Here is a 15,658-nt window from a genome sequence, read left to right as displayed (position 1 = left end):
GTTGATCATGAGGTTCATGGCACACGAGTTCATAACGAAATGCTGAGATTTAGGACTAACTGGATCTACACGTGTAGTCTGGTGAATTGTGGTGATAACTACTGCAGCTTCATTGTCAAAGACACATTGGAGTTTTCCTGGCTTAGAGCAGCAAACTTACCTACATTTTCGCAATTTGAATCTTCAAACTTGCCTTTGACATGACTGTTGACTTTGCGGGTGACTGCTTACCATTATATTTGAACCTTGGTGCCAAAAGTCCTGCAGTGTTATTTAGCTGTATTTGTTAAACCCAGCTGTGTGCAGACTTGTTTCGGCAGACAATCATACATCCACAAAGCATTTTTACTAACCCATACCCACTTTAATGAAAGGTTTTAGAGGGAGGGGGTGCATTTATGAACCATACAAACTCTTCCATCTGGTCATATACAAGGGAATATGGAATATGGGGGTGTAATGTAAAAACAGAGTCATCCAATAAACAAAATGAGCAATACCACAATGACACTACATCCACATGTTAAAACCTACAGTAGTCCTACAAGGGGAAGCTTTGAATCAGTAATGACTTTTGTTTTTGCACAACTTCCCTTTCCACTGTCAATGCTATTGCCAAACTATCCCAAATATTGCTTTCGATGAGATTATATATACACACAGAAACAACTTGAACTGAATTAAAAGCACACCAGAATATTTGCTTCAAACTGCCACATTTTACAAAAAACAAACAAGCGGAAGACCATGAGTTTGAAAATTCATGTGAAAACCTTACTTCCTTTAGAAACAAAAATACCACTGTAGGCTTCTTCCCCACAGGAGATGCAAGTTTACAAATGGTTTACATTCACACACCAGGAACAGATGCCAGTATATTTGAGATTATATTCTGATATTCCTAAAGTGATTTGGAAATCCATTCCTGGGGGAGGATGGGAGTGGGGGTAATGTTATTTCAACTGACAAATCCTCCGGCTTCTGTAGAAAATTATGCAACTGAAATGTTGAGCATTAACACTTGCGCAGAGTCGCATTTGCCACATAGCAAACCTTGAGCACAATGGCAAAACACTGAACACATTTTTACAAAAGGAAGGGGGGGTGAAAAAAAAAGCTGCCATGTTGGGTCTGCAAAGGGGACCGATCCATTTGCGTCAGAACCGCCACGCTCACATCTTTAAATAACAAGAAAGAAAAAATAAAAAATCAAGAAAAAAAGGCAAACTAGAACTGTTCCTGAATTTAAACCCAGAGCAGCTGTTGCCTTTACCTAAACCAACAACCCAGGAGTGTGCGTTAACTGACCGAACACACTGCATACCAACGCGTTCCCCTTTGCCAAACAGGCGTGTTGAGCACAGAGGAGAGGAGAGGAGCGAGCGTCTGGGGGGGGAACGGAGGGGGGCTGAGTTTAATGTCCCCCAGACTTGCGCCCTGCCCAGGACCGGGACCGGGAGCGGGAGCGGGACCGGGACGGGGAGCGCGAGCGGGAGGGGGAGCGCGCGTGGGAGCCGTGCGACTCTCGCGAGTCGGGGGGCGGGTGGAAGTCCTCGGGGGGCGGGGTCAGGGACTTGGAGCGGGAGCGGGACGCGCCCCGGGGCTCCTTTCTGGGCCCGGGCCGGGACCTGGGGCGGGGCGACGGGGAGTTGGATCGGCTGTGGGGGTGCGGCTGGTGGTGCTCCCGCTGCGGCGGCCTGTGCCTACGGGAAAGAACGGGGAGACATTAACCAGTGACATCACTGTTCACTACATCACAGGCATTTAGCAGACGCTCTTATCCAGTGATTTGCACAACATTTACACTGTATCCATTTATACAGCTGGATATATACTGAAGCAATGCAAGGGTACAACGGCAGTGCCTTACACAAGTTCTCCTACACAAACACTCAACAGCTCCAACACTGTTCAGACAATAAGAGTGTGCCTGCAGCTGCACAGACCATATTTGGAAAAGGGGAGGGGGTGGGGTGTAGAGGAACGTTCCAGAAGAACGGCGTGGCCTTACCGGTCACTCTCCCGGCTCCGGCTGTGCCCCTGCCGCGCGTACGGCCGTCCCCGGGACCTGCGGGACCCAAAGGGCTCCGTCACCAAACCGAAACGCACGTTCCTCCCAACGCCAGTCATACAGGTACCCTACAACCCAAACCTCCAACCCAACCCTGCAGTGCTCCCCGTCTCCCACGGCTAGGAAATCTTGGCCATTCATATCACAACCAGTGTTCCCACTCGTTTTTAGGAAATCATTTTCCAGGACTTTAAGGACAATTTCCATGACTTAGACTTACAGACATGAAACATGGACAATGGTAGCCCAAAGCCGGTGGTGGACAGGGGGCAATGTGCAAGTACCATAACCATTCAAAACTTTGTGCTGCCGTGTAATCTCAGCAGCTAATAAAAATGAGAAAAGCGGAGAAAAATACAGAAAAATATGCAATCTCAGCTCTAAATATACTGTTTAATAGCTTGACTTATAGCCTACCCTACAATTTTCCAGGACCTCACAAATATTTCCAGGACATTTTGTAAATGTTCTCATTTTCCAGGTGTTTTCCATGACATGGAAAACTAGTCAAGTAAATTTCCAGGTTTTCAAGGTTTTCCAGGACGAGTGAGAACCCTGACAACATTTCATCGTTTTACCACCAAGTTAGCTTTGCTCACAGGACATATCAGGTGTTTAATCCATTGCAGAGTAAAAGGGGTCCAACCTATATTTTAACAGTAAGTCCTCTAACTAGGTTCTGGAGATACTGGTCAGTTTAAACAGTTAAACGGTAGAGAGTGTGTTTTTTGGGGGGGGGGGGGCGCTGTCGGCGGGCGTGGCCCTTACTCTCGGGGGCTGTCGGAGCGGCGCGGGCGGCGCTCGTAGGAGGGGCTCCGGGACCGGCGGCGCTCGTAGCTCCGGCTGCGGGACCGCCGGCGACGCCCGTCCCGCTCGCAGTCGTCGTACCGCGAGAAGCTCCGTGGCGAGTGCCTCTCCTTCACCTTCATCTGATTGGGCGCTGGAGGGGGAGGAGAGAGAGAGAATGTTCCGGAAGGAACGCAACCGCACTGCCATGGATCGCCTCTGCCCAACACGGCTCGGGCCAATTCGGTTCCAATTCAGAAAACTCAGGTACGGAAATCTCCCCCCCTACTCAAAACATTAACTGGATATCAATCCACTTCTTGAACTGAAAATAAATTTACCCGAACCAGATCGAACACCAAAAGGCCAGGCGAGTTAGCAAGAAAATTATCCTTAAATTAATAAAAAGCAGACTCCAGTTACTCGTATGCCACACTTGGAAAGGAAAGATGAGGAAACGTCTTACTCTTTCTGTCCCCCTGGGCAAACTGGATCTCGATCTGTCGTCCGCACACCCACTTCCTGTCCAGGTTGTGAAGGGCGTCCTCCGCGTCACGCACGTCCTCGAACGTGGACCGGCGGGTCAAGGATTTAACGGCGTTTCCACAGCAACACAGACACAGTCCCCCCCCCCCCATCCCCCCATCCCCCCGCCCAATTACAAGTACAGACGCGACGTGGCCGCAGCAGCCAAACGTGGGGTGTCGGAAATTTACGATACGGCAAAAAAAAAAAAAAGAAGTGCTTTCACTTCTACATTGCAATCATTCAAGAGATTAAATATGGCTATTAAATCACGTCGCAATTACAATTTTGTACATCTTAGGATTGTGATCCGTTATCAAACAGTTCACGCCTCGGGGCACAACAGGCACGGGCCGAGGCGGACTCTTAAAAAAAAAAAAGAAGTGCATGTCAACTGCAGACACCTGTGGTAGGATACGGACTCAGATTGGTTACCTTTAAAAATGCTTGACTTTGACCTTGGTCTTGACCTTGACCTTTAAAGCTCTTTAAGGGCTCTGCAGAGGAACGTGGTTGTCTCGACCGTCTGGCCCCCATAATCTTTATCCTCTCCCTTTTTTCGGAGACATATCCAAGCCTCGATGCCCAACTTGACGCCTTTCTTTTCCTCTTTGTTTCTTCAAGCTTTACATTTCTTTATTTCCACCCTTTCCCTCTCTTTCTTGCGGCCTGACATCCTTTAGGGTCTGTGTCGTCACATAATCTTGAATCTACTCTATATGGCACTGAATAACTCTGAAGGGCTCCGCAATTGTGCACCTTTATATTCTCTGGGGCAACAACAGAAGAAATTTAGGTTAGGAGACAGAATTTGTCTATTAATAACATTTTTTTTTTCTTTCTTTTTTTTAAACCACTAAATAATTATCCATAGTATAAATGTTTGTTTTGCACTATGGACCACCCACATACCCAATTACCAATCTAATACCACTATCAAATTATTAAGCAAATTCAAACATGGGTGACCACAAACCCACACTGAAAAACAGAGCATTTCATATTTGCATTACAAAATGTCAGTTACACAAACAAAAGTACAGGAATTAAGACATTGCCCATCTTGTGAAGAAAGGATATTGAATGTATGCAAATCCTCTTGATCGTCGAGTATAGAAGTCAACTGGAATGTAGACATCTACTATTGGTCCATAACGACCAAACTCACGACGCAAATCCTCCGGCCTGAAGTATCGTAAAATGATACAAGTTTCACTGGACTGAGTAGAGAAACCCTCCAAACTCACACGTGCCCAATACAGAGAGCGCAAGAGAGCAATTTAAACCAAATAAACTGCATGTGTAATAACAGAACATTTCTTCATTAAGTAGCTACCTATGTTCTGCTAAAACAGGTCTGGATATGACGACTGAGATCTGATCATGTGACTTAATGAGTAGTCAGGTTTCGCATAAATTTCTATTTTGGAAAATGGCCAGTGTTAACAATGGACAAATTAAATGCAAGTACCACCTTCTCAGGAGTACTCAGTTCATAACTTTAGACTAGTTAGGTCTTGCGGACAGTCGTTCAATGCCCACTGTAACTTACCTGCATCAGGAACGACCACATAAATATTTGATTTCAACTGTAAAGACGTTTTTAAATCATACAAAATACTTAGTTTACATGATGTTAAACAACCCTAATACTGTAACTTCACTTTCACCAACGTGTGAAACGTATTAAACCGTTGTGCGCTTCAAACATGTTTAAGCAGTTGACTTAACTAACTTACACATTTAAAAATGACAAAAAATCCAACTAGACTAATTTAGCTCGGTCACCAGCTTCAGTCAGGAAATAACGTTTCGTATGGCGCCTCATTTAGTTACCATTAGACAGCGTTAAGTTACTAACTATACCTGCCTAACTAACTTTAACTTTGATTCGACTAAATAAACGGTGTGAATGAATGATTCCTATGTAGGGGAATGTTAACAAATGTAGCTGATGTAGCAAGCTAGATGTATCAAAATATAGACAATTATTTTCACGTGTAAACTTGTGTCCCGCTCTAAAGCAGCTAGGTCTAGTCAACTTAAGCTAAATTTAGCCCGGACACTACAGCGAAAACCATGACCAAATAAAGCCGAACTCCGCGTTAGAGACACTCCCCCAGTACAATTGCCTACGGTAGGATAACTAGCAGCAGATAACCTTAGCTATCTTAACGCAAAACATTTACAGGCAGTTGTTACGCTAGCTAGGTAGCTGGCTAAGAAAGACGAAACCAGTAAACCACTTGCAAGGTAGCTATACTAATTTAGCTAGTTAGTCAGTTAACTAGAGTATATTTTGGAAATACAAATTAAGGCATAACTTTCTACAAATTACAAATGCCAACAAACCGAGCGTTATTATATATATATATAGTCTTCAAGAATAGGTCGTCTCAGCTCGTCTGCCACGCATGCACGCTCGCGGGTTACGGCGTGCTTACACCTAGCTGAAACGAGCAACATGCAGCCAATTTTGCATGCTACAGAAGGCATTCTACCCTATTTAGGCACCTACCTGCTCATAAATACACAAACCATCTAAAAATTGCCAACTTAGTTTAACTATCTATAAGCATGTTGAAGGTCTGGGCCACAGCGATGTAGCTAGCTACAGCAAACGTTTAGCTCGCTAGCAACAAGAGGCCCGATTTCAGTTTCAATTACAGGCCAACAACGTATTTGCGGGGATGATACGATTTTATAGCACAACACGGCTTCTTACCTAGACTCGTCAGATATATTCCTGATGAACAGGGAAGTGTTCGGAGGTCGCAAATATCTGGCCATGATTTACTGTTATATTTAATCCCTTTAAAACTAACAACCGTGAACGACGCTAGCTGTACCCCGACAGAATCCAGCAACTCTTCAGGTAGCGCGAACCTCTTGCGCAGCCTCAGTTCGTTTTTACATAGTGCGCGTGCCCGTATTTTTCCACTTCCGGTTGTTTTCTTAGCTATTTAAAACGAAATATCGCCACCTACTGTACAGGAGTATGTGACACATAAGCTCAGCCGCAAGATGGTAGACAGCCACAACAGACTGCATTACCCAGACCTCATTCATTCTACATCAGTGGTGTCAAACTCGTTGCCATGGAGGGCCGTGTGTATGCAGGTTTTCATTCCAGCCTCAGATCTTGATTATATAATTAGTTAAATTATTTGCTGAATTAGGGATGCAGGTTTGTGCACAATGGTGACCCGATGTCTATGGTGACCCGCATTGTCTAAATAAAAATTTTCTTATATTCTGTGCTTCAATGCAGTTAAATGCATATGGCTGAATGAGTAATTGGACTCAATTAATGCAGCATTAATTGGTTGGAATGAAAACCTGCATACACACGGCCCTCCATGGCAACAAGTTTGACACCACTGTTCTACATGATACTTGTTGATACAGCTGCAAAATATTCGGAAGTAAACCAGGTTAAAGACACTGCTCAGTAGAACAAAGCACTCCTCTTCCCTTATACAAAACAAGGACCACAACCGGGAGACAAACTGGTTGAACACGCCCGGTTCCTTCACCACAGCACAACACTGCTCTCAGTGTGAATGTTGATGCGTTGCCAGGGACCTCTTTCCATGTTCCTTGCATATAACAGGAAGCTGAGAGTGAATGCATTTTTCAGTCCACTGTTTCTACTGTATAACAAAAACTCTTTTAAAAAAACATTGTATCATGAGACAATGAGACAGCAATGGCAAAATAAGCTGCCTGGTATTTTCTTTAAGGAAAAAATCATACAGAACACCAAATTACATTTAACATAAGATGTAGGTTTGATTAAAAACATACAAAAAAATGCACATGCTTAACACAAAAAAAGTTTAACACTCAATATGTTTAAATAAAAACATGATATTTTGAAAGAACTTTTTCTTTACATTTTTCATCATAACATAACATAACAACAAGAACAGGCCATTCAGCCGAACGATGCTCGCCATTTTCTTGACGTGTCCCTTGCATGATTTTATAGAACATCTGAGTCTTGAAGGTACTTGGGCAGCTCCTCTGTTCTGCTACCTGAAGCCCAGCAGGTGACTGACTTCCCACGTCATATACTTTTCGGACACAGCACACTGTGTTTGTCTGCAGACTTATGTGGTCTTTTGTCCTTTGCTTCTCCTAGTTGGGGGGGAGACTTAGGGGAGACCGGACTGAAGGAAGACCATGGGGCTAAGGAATCACCAGGTCTTCCCGGATGGCCGAGCTCATGGGTCTGGACCTGTTGGCCTGGGGGGCTGAGAGAAGAAAGAAGCTGTGGAAGTTATAACATGCTATTCAGGATTTGAATCCATTTTCAGGATGAGGCAAGTAACTGAGATCCTCGCTCACTGTCACCATTGAAGATCTAATGGCACCTATTGGTAAGAGCTGAGGGTTTAATATTCCCTGACTCAACCTAACCATTTGTATACCCCCAGGTGAACTGATATACACCCCTCCATCTCAGGTGATCGCTATGGTATAAAATGTCTGCCATAAATCACACAAGTGGGTGCTACACGTTTGGTTGAGCTGAGTTTCCCTCCCTTGACTGTAAAGAGCTTTCAGAATCCGAGGTGAAAGATTCCACATAAATGCAATCCACTATTAGTGAAAACCAGGCACCACCAATGACACGCAGCTGTGCTCACCTTCCTGTTGTCTGCTGCGGGTTCTGGAGGGAGAGTCCTGCTGACTCGGCAATTCCAACAGGAAGGCACTCATCTACAGACATAGTGTAGTATAATGGGTAAGGAGTTGGTCTTGTAACCTGAAGGTCATAGGTTAGATTCCCTGGTAGGAAACCTGCCGTTGTACCCTTGAGCAAGGTACTTAACCTGAATTGCTCCAGTATATATCCAGCTGTATAAATGGACGTAGTGTAAATGCTATGTTAAAAGTTGTGTAAGTTGCTCTGGATAAGACCGTCTGCTAAATGCCTGTAATGACAATAATTTATTATTTCTGCGATGTAATGGTGTTCTGGGGTACTCAGGTCGGGTCTACACGTGTCACACAGCACTACGGCTATGTCCACATGCCGTGGAGAAACCAGTGCGATGCTTCTTGGGAGGCAGTTCTGGAAGTTGGCAGTTCTGGTGGTTGGCAGTTCTGGTGGTGGGCACAGTTGGCACTCACTAGGTCACACTCACCCGCCTGCCCAGCTTTGCCCTCCGCCTCTCACGGAGCTGCTCCTGGAAGTCGTCCTCGAAGGGGTTGCCCACCAGCGTGGGCCTTCTATTGGAATAAAACTGCAACATCGGAAAGACGAATATCAAATTATTCAGCATTCAGAAATATTTTAGACACTGACAGTGCCGTGAAAAAGTATTTGACCCCTTCCTGATTTCCTCTATAATTAAGGTTCAGGTTCAGGTTACTTTATTTGTACCCGTAGGTAGATTTGGCTTGCAGTAGACGAGTTCTGAATTGAACATTTGTCACACTGAATGTTTTCAAATCTTTAGACAAAATGTAATATTAGACAAAGGGAACCTGAGTAAACGGAAAACTTTTTTTTTTCTTCTTCTTCTTTCGGCTGTTCCCGTTCAGGGTCGGCACAGCGGATCATCCTGATCCGCATATTTAATTTGGCATATGTTTTATGCCGGATGCCCTTCCTGACGCAACCCTCCCATTTATCTGGGCTTGGGACCGGCACTACGAATGCACTGACTTGCACATGGCATTGGCTGAGATACGAACCCGGCCCACCGGCATGGCAGGAAGGAGCTCTACGACTGGGCCACCAATGCCCCTTGAGTGAACAGAAAACACATTTTAATAATTATTATTTAATTTAATGTAAAAAGTTAACAAACACCCGTATCACCCTTGCAAAAAAGTAATTTCCTCTTTAAATTTAGTTACTGGTTGCACCTCCTTTAGCAACTGCAATGAAATGCTTGCCTACAATTTGATATCAGCAATATAAGCCCACTCTTCTTTGCAGAACTACTTTAGTTCAGACAAAATTGGTAGGTTTCTGAGCCTGAACCTCTCGTTTCAGGTCCTGCCACAGCATCATCAACGCAGCCTGTTCCCCTCACACTACCACCAGGCCAACCCTGCCCCCTCCAACTTCCCAACCTTCTGTTCGGCCTTCTGCAGTTTCCTCCTCAGAATTGTCAAGATCTCGGCTTGCTGATCCACGGAGACCTTGGGCAGTCTCCGGTCCCTTGCTGGCTCCTGGGACTGGACGCTCCTTGAGGGAAGAGGAAAAGATAAGAGGAATTCCGAATTTCAACATCTGATTACAACCACACCTCCAGAATCACATCAGGATTACAGTATCTGATACAATCACTGTCAAAGTCACAGTATCAGATATATTCAGTGTCAGTGACTGACACCGGTGTCATAGCAACACATGGTATCACACTGTCAGAGTCACTCACAGTCAGACATCACTTGGAGACATTTATACAACTCCAATGCTGCTAGGAAACATGCTACATCCAATCAAATAAACGTACACCACAGGGACTCTACAGCAGGACTGTTTCTAGTGCAGGTGTGCAAGGGAACAAAAGAGGAACTGAAATGACAGGTATTGGGTATAGGGCATAGGGTACACACTACAGAGGTTGGAGGGAAAGAGTGAGTGTTGGGATGTCCCGGGACAGATGGAGAGTGGGATACGCACTGAATGGATGCGGAGGAGTCCACAGTTCTAAGGGGCCTGGCCTCGCCCCCACTCTGCACCAGCTCAATAGCCTGCTTCATCTCCATCTTGTTGTAGAAGGCCAGGAGCTGCGGCTCCCTGGAGCCTTCCTCCGCTACCAGACAGGGCTGTATGTAGCGCCTGTTAAAGCGGCTCAGTCTGTGGAGAGAGAGAGAGAGAAAGAGACAAAGAGAGAGAGAGAAAGAGAGAGAGACAGAGCGAGAGAGTAAGAGGGAGAGAGAGAGCTTTTTCAGGTTGTTTTGCATTCCAGTTACCTACTGAGTTTCTGAATGAATACATGCATTCATATCTATGTTTGTATATGAAAACTGTGTATTTGAATCATGTTCTGCTCTCTTTATGGGGTCCAGTCACATACTTGTCTTTCCAAAGATGATGCCCATAATATCCACAGACGCTGTCAATACCAGCCAGGAGATGGTCCATGAACTGAGGAAAAAGAATGACTATGTTTCAGACAGGAGATGGTTCCGGAACATCCATGTCCTCTTGGCCTCAGCATATGTAAGAGTGGGGAAAAAAAACCATTAGCCTCGCATGTCAGACTCATAACCTTTATGTACTACAATCCTGGCCAGGTTGATGCTTTGATGTGAGATACGTCTCCTCAACTAAGCCAGCTAGTGTGCCCGTGCACAAGTGAGTGTGAGTGAGGTGTACGGTGATCTGTGGATTTCCACAGTGAGCGTACACAATTATCTTGCGTGTGCGAGAGAGTGTAAACTAGTGTGCGGTGACCTGTGTGTGGTACCATTGTGTGGATCTCCTCATTGATGGACCCTTTTCCCTCTCGCTTCCTCTTCACGGCCAGTAGCTCCACCAGCGGCTGGATTGTCATGCCCTAAAACCACAACCAATCGAAAAACACTCACATCAGACGGTCACATGAGAACAACTGTCTCACACGTGTCAGAGGAATCGTGGGTATTCTTTTTGGGAAATCTTTGTAAACCTGATAGCGGCTCACACTCACCTGCACGAATACGGTGAAGAAGACGATGGTGATGATGGAGGTGAGGAACATATTCCTCATGGGAAAGTGCTGTGGTTTCAGCAGGAAACCCAGTGAGAAGGCGATTGCCCCTCTCAGGCCACCGTAGGCCAAAATGAATTGATCCGTTGGGGTGAGCTTGGCCATGCGAAACTTATTGACGATGTAAGTCAGACCAACCACTCCTGAAATTAACATGTGGACCATGTTTTGTCACAGACTTTTGATTTTGAAATCACTATTCACTTTACCAACCAGTTAAAGTAATAGTAATAAACAACTTAAGTTCATTAGGTGAAATTCAGTTTGAAAAAAATCCTTGACAGAAAGACGACTCTTTAGTTGACCTACTGGCACTATCGCACACCATGGCTTCACGCCATCCTTTCTCTCTGGCTACTCTGGGGAAGGGAATATGCTTTGTGTGTTTACCGAGTACTGAGTGTGAATGTGTTTAGTGTATTATGTGTTTAGTGCATTCCCTGATGAGTGCATGAGTGTATTTCCCATAATCTCTCCCTTTTATGTAGGTACATTTTGTTGTTAATACCCTCTGGCGTGTGAGTTCCTCTGGCACTTTGCTGGAGTTACTGATTAACAGATGATTGAACAGCTCACCCAGCACACGGGAGACGAGGCTCAGGATGACAGAGACCGTGACGAAGGTCCAGTTCCAGTCGTGGGGTCCAGCGACGGTGGAGACTCCGAGGAAGATGAAGATGAGCGTCTCGCTCACGCTGCTCCACATCTTCAGGAAGTACTTGATTGTGGTGTAGGACTTGTGGGACATGTTGGCCTCCACGTATGGGCGCATGACCACGCCGCAGGCGATGAGGCTGTGTGCAGAGACACGCGTTAGGCCACCGATGTGAATGATCCCCTACAGTCCTGGACAGCTGGCATGTTCTCCTGCCTTTATTGACAGGGCTGGGGCTCGATATCCTTTTAAGAGAACAATGAGTTATGAGGACAGTGGCCTGTCAGGCTAGACTGCTATACAGCCCAAGGTCAACAGCAGAGACAGCTGTGAGTACTGTACTCATCCAGGTAATCCTAGAGGTTGGGAATATGCAGCCAAATACTACTAATTTTTGACTGATTAGCCTTTTATTACGGCTAAGGTGAAATTGGAACACGGTCAGGGTTGGGCTATCAGGGAGGCCATGAAGAAGTTGCAAAAAGTTGTGGTGAGGCAATGGTTCAAAGTGGAGGTTACAGAGTTCAAAGTTAAACAGGGAGTGGTTATATTGAGGTGAGGGTGAGGCTGGCTTGAGAGAGGGAGAGTTTTGGGTGAGACTGGCAGGAGGTTGTGATAAGGCTAGGGTGAGTTCAGGGTGAGGTCATGGGGAGTTTGTGATGATGGTGTTGGTTGGGTGAGTGGGCATGCAGCAGGCAGATGCCGGTTCTCACCTCATGATGCCGGACAGGTGGAAGACCTCGGCAGACAGGTACGCCATGTAGCTGTAGACGAAGACGAGAAGCGGCTCAATGACGCGGAGGTTGGTGGTGAAGCGGGAGGTCAGAGCCACCAGGATGCCATAGGTGGCTCCAACGAGGACCCCGCCCAGCGAAACCACGAGGAAGCAGAGCACTGCCAGGACCACGTCCAGCGCGCTGAATGAGGTCACACCCACATACTCCTCAAACAGGTGGTACAGCACCTGCATGCATCGGGTTTGGATCGAGTACACGGATCAGGTCCAAGTAGCACAACATTACCATGTCTCGTTCAGAACAATAATGTGCCCTTCTCTAAACTGAAGATAACAACACGGTGAAAATTATGGTCAAAAAGCTGAACTCTGCCATTTGGTATGGTATACTTTTGGTATACTTTTCACATTCACAGTTCACATGCTTTTGTACTTGCAAAAAGAAGCAGTTTTCGATATAGTAATTTCGCTGCTAACTAGTTCAGTTCACTGTGGCTTTCTCAAGGATCAGCCCAGTTTGCTCCACTCAAACCACAGACAGTTGCAGAAGAAAATCTTTCACATTCCTCCTGATTACAAATAACATAATTGAAACTATACCTGATTGCATCCAGATGCATCCGGATTGTAAACCCTGGACAACCATAACACTGCACATAACCGGTAAACACTCAACACATCTTAACCATAAACTGCAACTAATATCCTGCATCCAAACCGCAAATTAATTATGCTCCAGATCCTGACCACAAACTCTAACCACAAACCACACCCTGACCATAGACTGCTACCATGCACCACGTCCTAAATGCCGAACATGGCCACTGTTGCCCCCCCGGGGAGCAATTCCCGCCCCTCACCACGGTGACGGCGTCGTTGAGCAGCGACTCCCCGAACACCAGCACGTGCAGCAGCTCGTTGATGTTGATCTCCTCGAAGACGGCCAGCACGGCCACGGGGTCGACGGCGGAGACGATGGCGCTGAAGATCATGCAGGCCAGCAGGTCCACGCCCCCCAGGCGAGAGGCCTCCAGCTGGGCCACCGCGTACAGCGTGCCCCCCAGGAACAGCACGTTCCAGAGGGTCCCCGCCACGGCGAAGGTCAGGATGGTGCCGATGTTCTCGGCGAACGGGCGGATGGGCAGGAAGTAGCCGGCGTCCAGGATGATTGGCGGCAGCAGGCACAGGAAGAAGAGCTCGGAGTCTAGCACGGGCAGTTCCTCCCCGCTGGCCTTGATGAGACCCCCCACCAGGAGCCCCATCACGATCAGCAGGCAGGACTCTGGGACCACACTGGACAGCCCAGGGAGCAGGTGGAACCCTGGAGGGGAGGGGGGATGGGGGGGGGAATGGGGGACACAAGAGACGGCCTTAGCTCTCGGGTGACATAACATGGCCATCCTCTACGTCTTAGCACTGCAGCACACATCTCAGCCAACCTCTGGGCCTACAATAGGAAGAGCCAACCAACTGTGTCAGCATGCTTCCACGCAGAAGAATGTAGGGGGCACCATGGGATGAACTATGACAGACATATATATTTTGCTGTAATTTCAAGATTTGACAAGACTGGGAGTTCATCAGGATCTGAAATATAGCTCCATAGCCCATAGCAGGGGTCCCCAGCCCTGGTCCTGGAGAGCATCAAGGTGTGCTGGTTGAGGTTAGCTAGAGCTTAAAGCAGCTGATTACACAGTTCAACTCACCTCACCTGGTTTCTTTGGTCAGATTTTAAGGTGAAAACCAGTGGTCATCCAGGACCGGGGTTTGGTGACCCCCTACTGTGAAGGGTGTGTGAAGTACTTTGTGTCCAAAATGTATTCACTGCAAAACTTTTCCACCATTTTCTATTTCCAGCAGGGTGAGAGCACTCATATGATTGGCTGGGGTTTTGCCTCAGCCCCAGTGACACTGCTCTGAGTGCAAACGGAGGGGACGTTGGAATGGCGTTGGTGTGAATGCCTGCAACAGGTCTCTTATCCTCCAGCACAGCAGGGCCGGGCTCCGGCACCAGGGGCGGGACTTTGCAGCTGCCCCAGCTGATAATGCCAAGATGGAGTTCTCCACTGGCTGTTGTGGGACCCCGCCAAGAAACCGTGTTTTGGCAGATCCTGCATTTTTTCAGATTGTTCTGAAAGCTAATACATATTGTACATTTATACAGTTCAGGCAAATATCTATCGTATATCACCCATCATTTTGAGATTAAATAGTTAAAAAGAAAAAATAGCACTTATATTTTCAGAATTTTGTACCTTCTTAGGCCTCCTCTAGCATCACAATGTTACTCACATGACACAGACAGTTCTGTTGTTTACTCAAACTTTCACTGACATACATAAGAAACACAGAGAACGGTCACGTCGGCCCCCACTCCCAGGCCTGTAGCATCTATATCCGAATGCATCAACTGCCACTCTTACTCACTGCTATAAAAGCCTGTCTCATTAATCATGAAGGGCAACAATTTTGAAAAAAAATCCATGTTTTTTGTTGAAAAGCTGAAATTGTACAGTCCCTCCCAAACACACATTTTTATAAGATCGGCTAATCTTCCTTTATAATTAATAGGAATCATATAGCAACAGTGAAAGGGGTAAAGTTCCGAGGTGAAAGAAACAACAACGAGCTAACAGTCTAACAGTACAGCACTGAGGTGAATTTCGGACTTTTCACCTTCATTCAAATCTTATTGTGTCTACAGGAGCGTGTGCGCGTTAAGAAAGGCGAGACTGATTAGGATGTAACCGTGACAACGTTCAGTTCTAGGTCTATTGGGCAGTGTGAAGGGGAGGGAAGTGAACCATTCCTGAAAGGGTATATCAATCGATGATAACAATAAGTTTCAATAAATTAAACTAAATATAGCCAATTTACCCAGTTTCATCAAAGATGCCAGTAGAATCCAGAGCGAGATCTCAAACGGTATTCGCACATGTTCATAGTTGAAGCGGAGAACTGGGAAGGATCTCTTGGTATGATTGTTGACACCGGCTGGTTCCTCTGTGTCTGAACTGTTCGTGGCGTTGCGAGAACTTTTCTCAACGAGGGTCAATGCGGTCTCCATAAGAAAAATTAACATTAACAGCAACGAAATCCATCGGCCTCGGACGCAACTTCTCATGACTCCGGTGACTAGTGTAAACTCAGGATACGTTGTTTTCTCA

General features: G+C 46.2%; 2 protein-coding genes across 7 annotated transcripts; both read right to left on the bottom strand.

The window, feature by feature from the left end:
• Positions 1-342: 342 nt before the first annotated feature.
• LOC135262034 (serine/arginine-rich splicing factor 10-like) lies at positions 343-6,299 on the bottom strand. Its single transcript, XM_064348802.1, has 6 exons — positions 6,108-6,299; positions 4,463-4,567; positions 3,324-3,427; positions 2,840-3,011; positions 2,012-2,068; positions 343-1,703 (listed from the first exon to the last, which is right to left on the bottom strand). The coding sequence occupies exons 1-6, from the start codon at positions 6,170-6,172 to the stop codon at positions 1,415-1,417; spliced, it is 792 nt and encodes a 263-aa protein (XP_064204872.1). The 5' UTR covers positions 6,173-6,299; the 3' UTR covers positions 343-1,414.
• Positions 6,300-7,100: 801 nt separating this feature from the next.
• LOC135262031 (Na(+)/H(+) exchanger beta-like) lies at positions 7,101-15,615 on the bottom strand. Of its 6 annotated transcripts, none has more exons than XM_064348795.1 (12): positions 15,369-15,615; positions 13,352-13,812; positions 12,469-12,719; positions 11,677-11,894; positions 11,041-11,243; positions 10,819-10,908; positions 10,426-10,496; positions 10,029-10,205; positions 9,473-9,587; positions 8,536-8,634; positions 8,035-8,107; positions 7,101-7,655 (listed from the first exon to the last, which is right to left on the bottom strand). In XM_064348795.1, the coding sequence occupies exons 1-12, from the start codon at positions 15,613-15,615 to the stop codon at positions 7,609-7,611; spliced, it is 2,052 nt and encodes a 683-aa protein (XP_064204865.1). In that variant the 3' UTR covers positions 7,101-7,608. The 6 variants fall into 6 exon arrangements, 2 of the variants coding, with proteins under 2 accessions (XP_064204865.1, XP_064204864.1); XM_064348794.1 differs by having other exon boundaries at positions 7,101-7,638; XR_010332084.1 differs by lacking the exon at positions 7,101-7,655 and adding an exon at positions 9,089-9,140.
• Between the last annotated feature and the right edge of the window lie 43 nt (positions 15,616-15,658).

The sequence above is a fragment of the Anguilla rostrata genome, chromosome 8 (assembly GCF_018555375.3).
Source record: "Anguilla rostrata isolate EN2019 chromosome 8, ASM1855537v3, whole genome shotgun sequence".
NCBI classification, from domain to species: Eukaryota; Metazoa; Chordata; class Actinopteri; order Anguilliformes; family Anguillidae; genus Anguilla; species Anguilla rostrata.
Note: the sequence above shows the minus strand (reverse complement) of the source record. Positions and strands in the feature narration are given on the sequence as shown.

What these genes read in the sequence shown, in the direction of transcription:
- LOC135262034 (XM_064348802.1), bottom strand. Translation starts at nt 6,172, where the DNA reads ATGGCCAGATATTTGCGACCTCCGAACACTTCCCTGTTCATCAGGAAT. An exon ending in AGAGGATTTGCATACATTCA is followed by an intron (nt 3,428 to 4,462) that starts ATATCCTTTCTT and finishes CCGCCGGTCCAC; the next exon opens with GTTCGAGGACGTGCGTGACG. An exon ending in CGCTCCGACAGCCCCCGAGA is followed by an intron (nt 2,069 to 2,839) that starts GTAAGGGCCACG and finishes TGGGTCCCGCAG; the next exon opens with GTCCCGGGGACGGCCGTACG.
- LOC135262031 (XM_064348794.1), bottom strand. Translation starts at nt 15,615, where the DNA reads ATGAGAAGTTGCGTCCGAGGCCGATGGATTTCGTTGCTGTTAATGTTA. An exon ending in TCTTCACCGTATTCGTGCAG is followed by an intron (nt 10,909 to 11,040) that starts GTGAGTGTGAGC and finishes TTGTGGTTTTAG; the next exon opens with GGCATGACAATCCAGCCGCT. An exon ending in CCGCAGCAGACAACAGGAAG is followed by an intron (nt 7,639 to 8,034) that starts GTGAGCACAGCT and finishes TTCTTCTCTCAG; the next exon opens with CCCCCCAGGCCAACAGGTCC.